The sequence below is a fragment of the Nilaparvata lugens genome, chromosome X, assembly GCF_014356525.2.
Source record: "Nilaparvata lugens isolate BPH chromosome X, ASM1435652v1, whole genome shotgun sequence".
Lineage (NCBI taxonomy): Eukaryota > Metazoa > Arthropoda > Insecta > Hemiptera > Delphacidae > Nilaparvata > Nilaparvata lugens.
In genome coordinates this window covers 12,632,681-12,648,946 of record NC_052518.1, presented here as the reverse complement: position 1 = coordinate 12,648,946, position 16,266 = coordinate 12,632,681, and the positions used below count along the sequence as shown (strand labels likewise).

Genomic DNA, 16,266 nt, shown 5'->3' with positions numbered 1-16,266 from the left:
TATTAATGCCTTGTAAGTGTCGAGCTGAATGAATTTCATTATCGATCAAAGTTCCTACAACAGTTTCAAAAACTCGTCTTCTATATTTATCGATGTTTCACTATTTATTATCACCATATTCCCATTTCTATTGATAGCTTTTTAATAGTGATACTGATACTTCAATTATTATATTTATATAAAAACAATGTAGTAGCAACAACATCAATGACGTCATTGATGTCATGAACTTAATAAGGAAAGATAATGAAGATAGCTCACTCTATTATTATCAACCATGCAATCTTATTTTTTGTTATATCAATTTAAATTTAAATTATTGGTGTGAAAATGATAAAATAAATTTAATATTTATGATGGAAAAGTAAATTTAATTTAAAATAATACTTATTACATTAGAATATATTTTTTTAGTCCACTAGACCACACAATTAGTACCTACAAAAAGTAGATGTGAGGTTTATAATATCCAAGTTAATTTTGTAGATCTATTGAAGTGTTTTGAAAAAATTGTTAATTTTTCTAATGGAAAACGGTCATATTAGATTAGACGATGCTCGGATTACGCTTAGATGAGACTATGGGTTTTGGTTTTAATATAGCCTATAAATGATTAAGAAAAACTAGAGATTCAAATTTATCCACCTATTCATCTTATAAATTCTTTTTATTATCGAAAATCCAACATTGAAATCGATTGAAACGATGATGAGATGAAGGATTGTTCCAATTCAATAATTTAAAGGCGGAAAAAATATATTTCTGAAAATAATAGAATCCATAAGGCTATGTTCTAATCTTTTAATTACAAATTCCACTGTTAAGCTTAAAAATCATAATAGTTATTCTCAAACCTACAGTTTACATGGAGTAAATTGAAAGATTGAATAAATAACTTACATGCTAATAGAAATATATTCAATTTATTACCAAAGGTTTTATTTGTTATTTCAATAACAATCCTTTCCTTCCTTTTCCTTTTTCCTTCGTCCTGATACCTCCAGAAGAAGGGAGCAAATAATAATAATAATAATAATAATAATAATAATATCGAGTGAACTGGCTCTCTGGTGGCACTGTCTGGTGGCAGAGTATTCAGGTCGCAACTGATCAATTTCAGGGCCTCTGACATGATCTAACGACTGCTTTTCAGGCAGCAGTCTATTATTATTATTTCAATAATAAAAACCTTTGTAGACAATAATTATATGAATACCGTAATAATTCATTGATTCATTCCAGAAATTAATTTCATTCCAACGTCTGATAAATTTATCATTAGCTAAATGTTTTTTGATCTGAAAATACGCTACTATGATACTAATATGAATACACTCTGCTGAAACAACAAATCAGAATTATGTTAGTATTTCACACCCATCATCAGTAATTAGGATAGTGTGCTCCCATTGAGCTGTGCGGGCATTGTCTGTGGTCATAGCTGTCCACCCATCTTCCATGATGATCACTTCATCCTTTCCCTGAGTCAGAATCGGCTCTATGGTAAAAGTCATTCCACTCTCCATTTGACCACCATAATCGTTATCTAAAAAATATTCATTGAATTATCAGTGATAAATAACTAAATAAAGAGGCTAATGCAACATAGTTCTACTTCACTCACTGTTATTTAAGATAGTTTGAGACTTTTCACAGGAATTGAGTAAAATCATCCAACCTCTTATAAATCCAAATGACAAGGTTTTCAATTTACTGGTGAAAGCATAGATAATTATGTTTCAGCGACTTGATGTGCAGAATATATTTCAGAGGTTTGTTATTTTTTTTAATGAATACATAAATAGGCTACTGGCTGAATAATATATATTCATGGAATGTGTTTTCGGATGGGCACGTTAAACGATGCTTATTGCTTTCTTTAAAGTTTTACGGCAAATAAAATTCTTGATTCTTGAACTGTCGGTCCCGGCTAAAGTATGACAGTCGTGAGGCCCATTGACGCCTAAAATTATTCACTCAGGCGAGGTGGGACCTTCCCGCAAGGGACTCCCCACCAACAAAAGCCATACGAATTTACTTTTTTACTATGGAATGAATGATATCTTTGAATCAATTTCATGTTGATTAAGTAATTTCTATGTATAAAAAATCTATAGTTGGTGTAAAGTAATTTCTATAGTTGATGTAAAAACTTTCTATGTACACTCTTTTATTAAATTTTGTATGATTTATTAGTATTTTCAAATGTGGATAACTTTGAACAAGTTTTCGGCATGTCTTATTAAGTTATATGTATCTTATGATCACCTTCCCATTTGTAAAAATTAAGTGTGATTCAAAATGACGGACCAAAATCTTGAAGCGACAGAAAATTAATTTTCTATTCAAATAGGATCCCCAATGAAACCTACTGTCGAACTAACCTTGTAAAAGAAATATTGAGCTGTTTCCATAATATTCATCAATTCTGTATAGATATTATAACATACATTACAGCGTATATTAATGAGATCAACTGCTGTTCACGGTTGGAGAAATATCTTGGCGCAAAGTAATTTTGCCTAAATACACTCAACATTCAAATTAAAATTATTTTTCTTACGTTTTCACTCTGAAATTATTCTATAATGTTGTGTTTATTTGAAATCAAGAAAATAGAACTTATTACGTATTCATTTCATTTATTTTATCTCACACTAATAACCGAATATAAATTATAAAAATGCATTAATTTCAACTAGACATCCAGAGACTACCATAATGAAAAATTGTCAAGCAGAGCTTCAGGGCTAGACTGGGTTGGAAATATTTGCCATTGTGAAGGGTTGCCAAAGTAAGGAACTGACAACTCTAAAATTAAATGAAAAATTCTACTCTTTAAATTCAGCGTTTTGATTCCACGCTTATATCTTGAGAACAATGCATTCAACCGACCTAAATAACTATTCAAAAATAAAGCTTGATAAATTCTCTACACGTTTTGTTCAGTGGAATTTTGTGATATTCCTAACAGTTCCCGAGATATTCTCTCTTGAAAGTGTGTATTTGTTGAAATAACAGGTTTTTATCCAATGTTTTGCTCTTACAGGGCTTACAACTCTCCAACAATGCATCATAAAAGCTTATGCTCATTGTAGGTTTGTAAAGCATTGAATTCTCTTTGAAATGGTGTATTATTTCACTATTCCAAGTTTTCCTTTCATTGTTAGAGCAGCTTCAATGCACGGGTGAAATTTTCATTGCTGCAACAAGTGTCAACTTGAAGGTTCCACACCTTCCACATAGGGGATAAAGATGCGCACTTTTGCTATGTTCACCTACTAACTAGTCCAACTCAAGTTGCAAAGTCAAAAATTGTGTCAAAGATACCCCCTTCAAATGTCATTGTCAAACGATCAATTATTGCTACAATGAAAATTTCACCCCCTACATTGAAGCTGCTATAGCAATGAAAGGAAAACTTGGAATAGTGAAATAATACATTATTTCAAAGAGAATTCAATACTCTACAAATCTATGATAGGCATCAGTTTTTATGATGCATTGTTGGAGAGTTATAAGCCCTGAAAGAGCAAAACATTGGATAAAAACCTGTTATTTTAACACACACCTTCAAGAGCGAATAACTCGAAAACTGATGGTAATGTCACAAAATTCCACTGAACAAAAAATGTAGAGGATTTATCAAACTTCATTTTTGAATGGTTGGTTATGACGGTTGAAGGCATTGTTCTCAAGATATGAGCGTGGAAGCAAAACGCTGAAAACTGCAACTTTTAAACCACCCTCATCCCCTTAGAACATGAGTTAGGAATGGGGACTTCTGATATGTTCTCCTCCTAACTAGTCTCAACAAAGCTGCGAAGTCAAAAATTTTGTTTAAAACATTCCCTCCAAATTGCTTTGTCAATGGGTATATTGTTGCAAAAATGGAGATTTCACACTCAACAGTAAAGCTGCTGCAAAAAGTGTAGGGAAATTTGTAAAAGCGAGTAAATATACATCAAATTGAAGAAAATTTAATTCCTTATAAGCTCATAATCAACATGGATTTTCCCGTCGAGTTTTAAAAATTTATAAGAGCAAAAATAGGAAAAAATTGGTGGCAAACATGTTTTTCAAAAATGTCACACCTTCAAGAGCGGATATCTCGAAAACTAGAGGATATATAAAAAAGTTGTGAAATGAATATTGTAGGAAATGATGTAAGCCTCAATTTGTTATATGACAGTCAAGTCATTAAGATACTTAGTTTTTTTAGTTTTATGCAAGAAACCAAAAAATGGTACCTTTAAACCACCCCCACCCCCTTAGCACAGGGAGGTAGTGTCCCAGGAAGATACATAGTTTTTTGTTTTATGCAAGAAACCAAAAAATGGTACCTTTAAACCACCCCCACCCCCTTAGCACAGGGAGTAGGGACTTTTTATATGTTTACCTCCTTACTACCATAAACAGAACTGCGGTATCAAAAATTGTCTTCCAAACATTTCCCTCTATACCCTTTTTTGAGCATTCATTGCCTGGACTAATAATCAAACTTAATCAATACTAAGTAAGAAGATGTCCCCAGTGAACTACATGGTGATCTTGCCCGATGGTCGCCAAATCAACGTTCACGTGAACCGCTTGAAACCTTGCCTCAAACCCAAGGATCAGAAGAGACCAAGTTCCAGTCACGTTGCTGAAGAGGTTGTAGGCGAACAGGAGAAGGTAGACAACCTGGAGCAGGAAGTGCCAGAATCTGAGGAGGATGACCCATCTTATGTGCCCGGGGGTAGGGATCAAACCATCACAAGAACCTCGCCATATAATTTGAGACGAAGGAACAATAGCTCTTTTTTAAACGGTGGGGGAGTGTGAAGGGAACCATGGCTACCATATCATTAACATTTGTTGCCTGGCAACCCTTCACAGAAAAAGTTTGTTATCTTGTTTATGTTAAGTCAGTAATGTTTAAGTTTTATTAAAGAAACGTTCAATTTGAAGAGTAGAATTTTTCATTTAATTTTAGCGTTGTCAGTTCCTTACACCATATGTCAGAGAACATTGAGGATGAATTCATCAAGCTTAAACACATAAAAAGCCAAGTAATGTATACAATTAACATATATTTTTCTCAGTAATTAAAAAATATTTCACTTACAGCAGTGATAAATATCAGGTGGTCCATGAAAGTATCTACCTATACCATGGCCAGTAAAGCAGGAAATAACATCCAACTTGTTCTGTATGGCAATATCCTCAACTATTTGACCTAAAATAAAAAATCAGGGATTCTTATACACGAATAACACAATCATATTTAACATACTATTTGCAGTGTTTAGAGATATTTGGCACACAAAGTGATGTCTGAAAACATACTCCTCAAGCTGAAATACAGATACCGTGATTTATACAATAAATAGGAATAAAATATTTCTTGGATATTTCCATTGTTTTCTGAATAATAGAATTGTTATAAAAAACTAGTACTTCCACTCACCTATCACAGTGAAATATTGTTTTGGTCGACATGCAGAGATTGCAGCATGAAGTGCTTCATATGTTACATTGACAAGATGGATTCCAGGTGCATCTACGTTTCCAACTAAGTATGTTGCTGAGCAATCTCCATGAAAACCATCTAAACAAACCTGGAAGAACAAAATATTAATGAATGTTTTGTTATTAAAATTAACATGAAAAAATATTCTCCAAGTTTTATATCAGTATTTTTCCCAAGTTAGAGAAATATTGGTCATGTGCTCAGGAAGAAGGATTCTAAAATATATACGTTGATGGAGAAAAACTACTTTTCTTTTCAAACCTTAATTCATTGTTTTAACTGTGCTATGTTTTAAAAGTACTTTATGAGTTACTTTCAATCTATGAACTGAGCAGAACTGAACTCTAATTGAAACTACTCTTTTTGAGAACAGTTTGAGTATATGATATGATAATAGCATACCATGATTGGAGACCATATCAGGATAGTACAGGCTATAGAAAAGAAATATTAAAATAATAAACATTAACTAAATAGTAGAGACAGAATAGTGAAAACAATATAAAATATAAATTATTATCAATATTTGCATGTGTTTTGCTTGTGATGGATCCTATATTGTTATTATTTATTCTTTTAATACTATTTCTATTACTTATTGTACTATTTGTAGTAATATTTAGCATATATTGCTGAATTTAACCATGTATGATAATGTGTTCCTGGTTCATCAGTCATTCTAGTTGAATTATTTTCAGAAAATACCCAATAATATTAGTAATTTCCTGTGAGTAAATTATTGTGAGTGTATCTTGTTCAGAATTGTGAAAAATATTAGTAAATGATGTGATGAGTGACATCTGCTGAAAATCAATAAATTATTAAATTTATTCAATAATTTATTGAATTGTATAAATTTGCTGATTATTGAAAATTAAAAATATTTTGTTCTTTACATATTCTTGTGAAATTTGTTGTAAGAGTAAATATTTTTTCTTGTAACTTAGAAGTTGTTTTGTACAAAATAAATTCATTATACTATTGTATTCTTATATAATATTTAAGTGAAAAAAACACTCACATTCTTTGGTGTGGCGACGACCGTTTCGTGCTGGTGTTGCACATTCTCAAGCCAAACAAAGAATGGTTGTCGCCACACCAAAAAATGTGATTGTTTTTTTCACTTTAAAGTTATACACATTCTGAAGCCAAACAGAAACTAAAGTATTTAGGGTTATGAGGGTGAGTCTCATAAAGTTATCTCTCTTTTAACATGAAAGTTATATAAGAATACAATACTGTAGTAATAATTCCAGTGAAAATAAGATGGATAACCAAGAACGAAATAAATTCAATTCACATAAGGACAAGAAAATTCAATTATGTTAATTGAAGGAATATGAAAGTACAAACTCTCAATTCCACCCTTTTGAAAGTATAGTAGGCTAGACACATTCAAAATTAAATGGTTCCATGCGAAACTTGAAGATTTAACCAAATGTTGACCACATACCGTTACATCTAGATTAATAATATCTCCATCCACAAGTTTTCTATCATCTGGGATACCATGGCATGCCACATTGTTTACTGATGTACAGCATGATTTTGGAAAGCCCTTATAGTTCAAGGGTGAAGGATATGCTCCATTTTCGATTGCCATATTATGAACTTTCTCGTCTATTTCATCTGTTGTCATACCGACCTGAATTGAGCCAATCCATAATGATCAGAAAGCAATATACATAAAAAATAGACACTCACCACATAAATAAAACAAAAATAGATGTACCTTACACACAAGACTGAAAAAAGTATTAACTAGTCCTAATCATGTATCTTTGAAACTTTTCAATATTCTGCCAGACTCAGCCAGAAACTTGCCTTCAACAGTATTCCGACAAAACCTGGTAAACCTTCTCTTACAGTACCCACTATACTCACTTTCTGATTTCCTCCAGCTGCCAGTAGAGAATCATTTTTTGGAAACCATAGGTAAAAGTACTTGGTAGTCTCTATCAATGTAGATTTATATGTTTATGTGTTGTAAATGTATTATGTATGTTGTATTATTGTTGAAGTTTCCGATAGCATTGTTTGTGTGCACTAAAGGAATACAAATCATTCTTATTCTAAATAAAACTAATTGCCAGATATGAACTTAGGTTGAGTTATTAATTTTTTCAGCTTGGCTAGATAATAACTTTTTATTTTATTGATATATAAATGTTTAGCAATGACTCTAACACAGAAATCATAAATAACATTCATAAAGTTTCAACAAATCATTGTCTTCGCGCATACTGCATTTTAATTGATCCAGTATTACACCTCAGTGGATGTACTCAATTTTGCTTTTGATAGTTGAAAATTTAGGTTTGATGTTACCCCTGACATGAATTGTAATGAGATCTCTGCAATGATTTTAACTGTACAGTATTAAATAATAAAACTTTCTAATATTTCAAATAATTTATAGCCTTCAAACAACACATCAGTTACAGTAGACCAATAATTAGTAAATCAATTTCAGTAGATACAGAGATCTGAATCATTCAACACATGAAGCTGCTCTAAAATATTGATCATCCAGGTGAAAACATAACTCACAAATCATGTGTATTCTACAGAATTCGTGAGTAATTTCCTAATTCTAATGTGTAGTAATAATTATCTACATTAGATTTCAACTAGCTCCTTCTGCAACAATGAAATGAGGTACAAGTCAAATTATAAGAACCAGTCTGAGTGATTGATAAATGAAATCAATCTGATTGAATGAGATCTGGGGCCTATTGCATGAAGGGACTAATAATATTAGTTAAATAATACAAGGTGCGCCAGAGAAACTTACTTATTTGAAAAAATTCTCATACATTTAATTGGTCGTGTAGAGGGGCAGGAGGGGGCGCATCTGGAGGGGAAGGTTCTCAAGTTTATTCTTCCTTAAGTAAATTAGCCATCATGCTCTGGTCTAGAGAGCAGCAGGCCTTCGCAGTTTGGAGCTTCTTTTCTAATGGTCGATCACCTTCCGCGCTCGATTTGAAATTCCTCCCCACAGACTCGTTCCTGGCCATAATTCGATTCTGTCGTGGGTCAACTCATTTCAGGAGTGTGGAAGTGTCGCTAAACCCAGAAATGGACTTCAATGAACCATTAGAACTGCAGAAAATATCGAAAGAGTGAGGCAGTCAGTTGTGCGTTCTTCCAGGCGTTCGGCTCGCAAACACGCAGCTGCTATGGCAATTTCTGACTCCACTGTTCGACAAATTTTCCATTAAGACCTTCAACTTCATCCCTATAAATTGGCTGTTGTTCAAGAATTGACTGAACGCAATTTCGTTGCCTTGTGATATGCTGATTGACAACCTGCATGAAGACGCCGTCATTTTTTTAGTGACAAGGCTCATTTCCACATGCAATGCGTCAATGCGATTTTTTATGGGGTTATTTGAAATCTCTGGTTTATGTTGATCGACCACGGACCATAGCACACCTCAAGAACAACATTCGCGACGCCATTGCCAACATACCGATTGATATACTGCAACGAAATTTCAAAAATCGACTTCATCAGTGTATGCGCAATGGGGGTCGCCATTGGTCTGATCTCATTTTCAAGACTGCATGGAAAAAATTGAGATATTGTATTCTCATATAAAAAAATATTATAAAACAATATCTGAAGTACTTTTGTTTTTATTGACCTTTCAAATAAGTAAGTTTCTCTGGCGCACCTTGTACTAGTGTGGAAAATACCAATTTACAAGTTCTAATATTTTGTGTCGCATCAAGAAAACGATGTAACTTGTATTATTAGCTGTTTGATTCCACTATCATTTAAAATGTTATAATATTATAATGTTCAAAATAGGTGTCACTTAGGCTTCCAATACGTCTGTGGAGAAAATTTAATAATTTGTCTTCACAATTATCCAAATTAAAGAGTAAATTATGAATAGGCTACATTTGATTAAAAATATATATATTTCAGAAAAAAATACAGGAAGGATACTTATTCTAAATTTTGTAAGTTTAAACAAATAATATGTACTGTAATGAATTTTCTTCATAGCAAACCAAAACTATGCTTTATCTACCACGTGTGTAGGGATCTACTGCATCTAGTTATCTATCAAATCAATTACATTTAATTCTCAGATAATTACTTTCTCAGTTTCTAGTCGCGAGAACTATTAAAACCGTAGGTATCAAAGAAGAATATTGAAACTTTACCTCGTCTACTGACATCAGAAACTTATTTTCAAAAAGACAAACTATTTACTTCCTTGTTAGCACATATCAATCTACCTAATTCTAGTTCAATTAATTCATTTTGCCACATGAATAATTCTACTCTCTAGATAAGAAACAGTAACTTGAAAAATCAACTAATGTGATATAGGCCTATATTCAGTGCTTTCTTGTAAAAAAATAGAATAATAAATAAATATATGCATATGCATTCATAGGCCAAGGTCAATAATACTTTTACACTTAATATGTTAAATACTAATAGACTCAAATAGAAATACAAATTTCAGTACCCTTTTGGAATTATTTTATCATATTTCGGACATTCATGCCATTTTCAAGTCATTCGAAAATGGCAAGAATGTCGAAACATGTGATAAAATACAATAAGGGTACTGAAATTTGTATTTCTATTCATATTTTATGTAGCCCTAAACAGAAAAGAGATAATACACTCAAGTATGTTCTGGATCCACTGACGAGCCACTTCTCCAGCAGCATGAACTCCAGTCAGCCTTCCATGATATGACTATTGTAATTGTGGACACTTGAGTTTTAACAAAATTTTATATTTATTTCCCTTGTTGGAAAAGTTTTATGTCTTATATTATTTGATGACTAATGGGATGAAAAAATATATATGAATTCAAAAACTGATAATGGAGAATGAAGGCTGTGACTAGTTCGATATGATCCTCAAATCCACTGAGTAAAAAATTTGATACAGTTGGGAAGTGAATTATGAGAACACCTCTACTACTCCTGTTGTCATTAAATTTACAAATTGAGAGTTTTATAGATAGGCCTATTCCATACCATATACTAGTAGATAATTGTTACACGTCTTGTGAATCAAATCAATTGGTTCGACTTTCACCGGCTGAATCATTGTTTTTTCAAAATTATATTATCAATTCTAGTGATGGAGTTACATTTATGTACGGTACTTGCGCATAATTAGATTGAAGCAGTAATGCAGAAGTACATTGATGAATCTACCACAATAATCAGATGCGTGTAATTTATTATCAAGTATGATATCGCCGGCTTCCTTCAATATTTTGTAGAATAGTGATTTTGATATCATTGGAAAGTTTCCTGAGTCTCCACAAGTCAAGAAAATTCATGTAGCTTAATAATTTCGAAATAATTCAGAAATTTCATAGAAATGTGGATATAGTACTGGAAAGAAAGCAATAGTTTTCAAGATACTATGAAGTCTCAAAATACTGAGTATTAATACTCATGAAATAAACATTTTCAATTTATCCAATCAATCTAATATAGCTTTACTGTAAAATCCCTTGAAGATGTAAAATAATATCACTGCAGCCAAAGTGTATAGAATATAATTTTCTACATTTTTATCCATACTAAATTAAAATTATAAATTACAATGTCTACTTTTAGTAACAAAATTAAAACGAATTTTGTTAAAGATACATTTTGTTTCTTTTTGTTGAACACAACAATTTTCTTTGAATCAGTAAATCTATTAAAAAAAATTAGAAACACTAAAAATGTACTATTTTCATTCTATAATCTTTGACTGTTGACTTCCTTTATTACTCCTTGGACTATTAGTATCAGGAAGTGTGTTCACAAGTAGAATGCGACTTCTTCCATATCAAAACAGGAATTTAACCATCCAATTAATGACTCACTACATTACTGGCACATTCTATTAAAGCAACTGAGTCATAATCCAAAGTAATTTGGCGATATAGACTGACAATCGTTCCAACTTCCTCTTTACAGGATAGTGTGCTATGGAAATATTGTTCTTATGCATATTAAATGATAATGTAGGAAATTGATTCTGATAGAATATGAAAGAATAATAGGGTTTTTATCTTTAAATCGTTGAATCAGTCTAGGTTTATATTTTACTTGACGCTATAAATATTTATTTAAAATTGAATAACATAATATATATATTATTTTTAATGTAGGACTATACAGCCAAAAAAATAATATGTAAGGTAGTCCTATTCATTTAGCAATTTGAATTTTCGATATTTTTACAGTAGGGACATAGGCTTTTGGAAAGAAAGTGAGTTACTACTGTTCAAGTAAAGCAGCAATAGTTTTTGTGTTGTTGTGAAGGTAAGGGAGTAATAGCTGGAGCTGTGGAAAACAAACTATGGCTGAATTGAATGATTTGACTGAAGTGCAGCACACAACTTCAAAGTATAATATTTGAAAATTCCCAACTACACAGCTTCTTTGTTTTCCAATCAATAAATGATTATGAATATATTCCAAGTAGCCAAATTCATTCTAGATGGAGACCAAATTCATTCTAGATGGTACTATGTTTCAGACTGGTCTTAGGCCCGGTTGTTCAACAGTAATTAATTTCACGAGGACCAATTAGAGAAGGCCTTTCTGATTGGTTCTCGTGGAATTAATCACGATATAAATTTAACCGGAACTGCTTAAATAATTATTTTTTCAACGGCGAAAAAGAGCAAGTTCTAATAATAAATGCTACAAATTAGGCCTAATAAAAAATCTAATTGGTTGAAAGAGTAGCATTACAATTTTTGTTTTTTACACTTTGGGAAATAAATAAGATGCTAGAGTGGATAAGTTTCCGGGATTGGTCTCTGGGACATGCAGTGCAATTATAAGTGAACTTAATTTTTCTTCATTCATTACAACTCCCAAGGATGATATTCACAACAGGCTTGTTAACCCTTCAAGTATAAGTTTGAGTGAAATACAAGCTTTTCAATTTTTTTATATTCTATCGCAACAAACATTGGATTTTTGTTTAATACATGACCTTTACAGATCAACAATTTCAATGTCGAAGTCTCATCCCAAGAAATAAAGCCGAAAGAAGTCCTAAATCCATAATGAATATTGTTCAAGTGAAATACCTATAATTGCATTAAATGTGCTTAAAAATTAATTCCGGAAACTCCATTATTTCAAAAATATTCCACAAGCTTCAGCTATTTCCTTCTAGAGATTTCATAACTTCAACTATATTCCTATTGGACTGATTTGTCATACTATCCACATAATATTATGAGCTTGAGCCTCAGTATGACTATTAAGAGTCTTAGAAACATCAATAATTTTAGTGGAACCACACTACGTTAGAAATTGAAATAACAAAACATACAATGACGATTTCCTTTATTCAACAACATCAAATATAGATATTATTACAAACACGAATATAATAATGGAATTACTTTCCAGATAATTCAACGAATGACTTCAAATAATCTTAGATTATAAACACAGATAGTAATCTTATAATTGTAATCACCATTTATTTTTTATGGAATGGAGCAAGGTTTACAACATCGTATTAATTTTAACATTGAACATTATAAATATCATTCATAAGACGTGATCTTATCAACTGACTTGAAGGATATTATCATATTGTAAAAAATGTGACATGAAATACACTCAGGTGGGATGAAACTGTCTCTAAAAGCCTGCCAATAAAGAATAACTGAAATGATAAGCTGAAAAGTAAGCCATTTTGAAGGAAACTCAGAACAGGTACAATTACAATAAGCTTAGTATTGCTCAGCGGAATGAGAAATCAAGATTCAATTGTTTTATTTATTAAACATGAACAATAATATTCGTGATATTGATGTGTTGATAAACAAAAATTGGAGTAACTAAGTTGATTTGAATAAGAACATTCTCAAATACATTTCTAAATGTTGAGACAATAAACATCTTGTACAAGTTCGAATATAGACGAACTTGTTAAATATAATAGAATAACAATAACTTGATTAATAGAAAAATACAAACTGTGAATAACATTGTCAAAAATAACTTTATATAAGTTTGAAGGGCCTCAAAAAGTCAACTCATTGAAATTACTAAATTCTTGAGCATTGTACTAGAAATGCAATTACTTTTTTAATATTTTCTGAGATGAGGGGCGACTAAAATGAAAATACTATCAGAGTATATTTCTGATATCAGGCCTCAAAAAGTCTATTTCTGATATCGGGCCTCAAAAAGTCAACTAAATTCATAAGAGCATTATAATAGTTAATGCAATTACTTTTTTAATATTTTCTCAGATGAGAGGCGACTAAAATGAAAATACTATCAAAGAATATTTCTGATATAATGATATATAATATTATATTTCTGATATAAATGAACTTTGCAAAAACGTAAGTTATTATAACTATGAATGGATTCATAAGAGAACCCCCAAAACCAATACATTTTTGCATTCACTTTCAAGGGTCTCAGTAGTTTACTTATAGAATTACTAAATTCATAAGATCATTATAATAGAAATGCAATTACATATTTAATATTTTCTCAGATGAGAGGCGACTAAAATGAAAATACTATCAAAGAATATTTGTGATATAATGATATATAATATTATATTTCAGATATAAATGAACTTTGCAAAAACGTAAGTTATTATAACTATGAATGGAATCATCCCAAAACCAATACATTTTTGCATTCACTTTCAAGGGTCTCAAGTCGTTCACTTATAGAATTACAAAATTCATAAGATGCAATGCAATTACTTTTTTAATATTTTCTGAGATGAGGGGCGACTAAAATGAAAATACTATCAAAGTATATATCTGATATCGGGCCTGAGAAAGTCAACTCATTGAAATAACTAAATTCATATGAGCATTATAATAGTTAATGCAATTTCTTTTTTAATATTTTCTCAGATGAGAGGCGACTAAAATGAAAATACTATCAAAGAATATTTCTGATATAATGATATATAATATTATATTTCTGATATAAATGAACTTTGCAAAAACGTAAGTTATTATAACTATGAATGGATTCATAAGAGAACCCCCAAAACCAATACATTTTTGCATTCACTTTCAAGGGTTTCAGTAGTTTACTTATAGAATTACTAAATTCATAAGATCATTATAATAGAAATGCAATTACATATTTAATATTTTCTCAGATGAGAGGCGACTAAAATGAAAATACTATCAAAGAATATTTATGATATAATGATATATAATATTATATTTCAGATATAAATGAACTTTGCAAAAACGTAAGTTATTATAACTATGAATGGAATCATCCCAAAACCAATACATTTTTGCATTCACTTTCAAGGGTCTCAAGTCGTTCACTTATAGAATTACAAAATTCATAAGATGCAATGCAATTACTTTTTTAATATTTTCTGAGATGAGGGGCGACTAAAATGAAAATACTATCAAAGTATATTTCCGATATCGGGCCTCAGAAAGTCAACTCATTGAAATAACTAAATTCATAAGAGCATTATAATAGTTAATGCAATTTCTTTTTTAATATTTTCTCAGATGAGGGGCGACTAAAATGAAAATACTATCAAAGAATATTTCTGATATAATGATATATATAATATTATATTTCTGATATAAATGAACTTTGCAAAAACGTAAGTTATTATAACTATGAATGGATTCATAAGAGAAGCTCCATAACCAATATATTTTTGCATTCACTTTCAAGGGTCTCGAGTCGTTTACTTATTGAATTAATCTGATAGGAACATTAACCCATAAATACAATCATCTCAGGTGGCGGACCACTGAGATAGAAATAATAAATTGGATACCACATTTGCATTCAACTATGAAATCAGAAAAATACAAACTGTGAATAAAAATGTCAAAAATGAAAAAAAAACATGGCTTGGTATGATAATCTCTTGAAACAACTTCGAATTCATCAAACATTGAAATTTAATGAACCATAATGAGCCAAACAACTGTTTCAGATAAATATTTGGCATCATGAGACTATATGAGAGTATCATATCTCAAATATATATACATATTTGTAGTCAAACAAAGTAAGGTAAGATTTAAGGGCTTCAACTACAAGTCTACAAGTGTTAATATATAACTTTACAATACGGATAACATAATATTGAAAATTACCATATTGAATATAGCTCAGCGAGATCAGTTATCAAGATGGTAACATTCCATTGTTCAGCTGCCCAGCCTTCCAATGGGGACCAGCCCAATGAATATTTCAATGAATATTCTCTTAATGAAATGCGACATTTACATGAATTAGACTAATTCATAAGAGACTCTTTTGAAAACACTAAATATTAACATTTAAGAAATAACATTCAAGAGATCATATGATAAATACAAGGTGAACTATAGATTCACATAGGAAGGACACAAAATATTTTTAGAGATTATGATTTCTAATAGAAAAGTATCACAATCCGGTAAAAAACTTAAAAGTACATTGACTTCATCAAGCTTTAAAATTATAGTGTACCTTAATATCATCACCAACAGTTTCGAGAATGTAACTGGCGAGTTTACAGGATCGTCTCATTCTTCGTATTTCTTCATTTGATTTCAAATCGGGGTAGGTTGGCTTCTTGACGAAAAAATCCGGTTCTTTAACGTGAGAGGGAACTTTTTTCACACTACTAACGTTGCCAACCTTTACAATCTCGTAGTGCCCAAAATATTGTCTGAAAAAGAACAATACAACTAATTCAGCATCATAAATAAAAGAAACTATCATATATGTGCCAAATTCAGTGAACC

At 31.1% G+C, this 16,266-nt stretch overlaps 1 protein-coding gene across 6 annotated transcripts in view; it reads right to left on the bottom strand.

Annotated features, from left to right (window-relative positions):
• Positions 1–320: 320 nt before the first annotated feature.
• Positions 321–16,266, bottom strand: part of LOC111057488 (methionine aminopeptidase 1D, mitochondrial) — a 29,089-nt gene continuing 13,143 nt past the window's right edge. For 5 of the 6 annotated variants that reach the window (XM_039442432.1, XM_022344939.2, XM_022344928.2 and 2 more), the window contains exons 3-7: positions 15,989–16,190; positions 6,966–7,157; positions 5,450–5,600; positions 5,108–5,218; positions 321–1,546 (exon numbers count right to left, since the gene is read on the bottom strand). In XM_039442432.1, coding sequence (XP_039298366.1) covers positions 1,359–1,546; positions 5,108–5,218; positions 5,450–5,600; positions 6,966–7,157; positions 15,989–16,190 — 844 coding nt within the window. In that variant the 3' untranslated portion in view covers positions 321–1,358. Of the gene's footprint in view, positions 1,547–5,107; positions 5,219–5,449; positions 5,601–6,965; positions 7,158–12,836; positions 16,191–16,266 lie in introns of those variants that run through there. The other variant, XM_022344920.2, reaches the window with a different exon arrangement.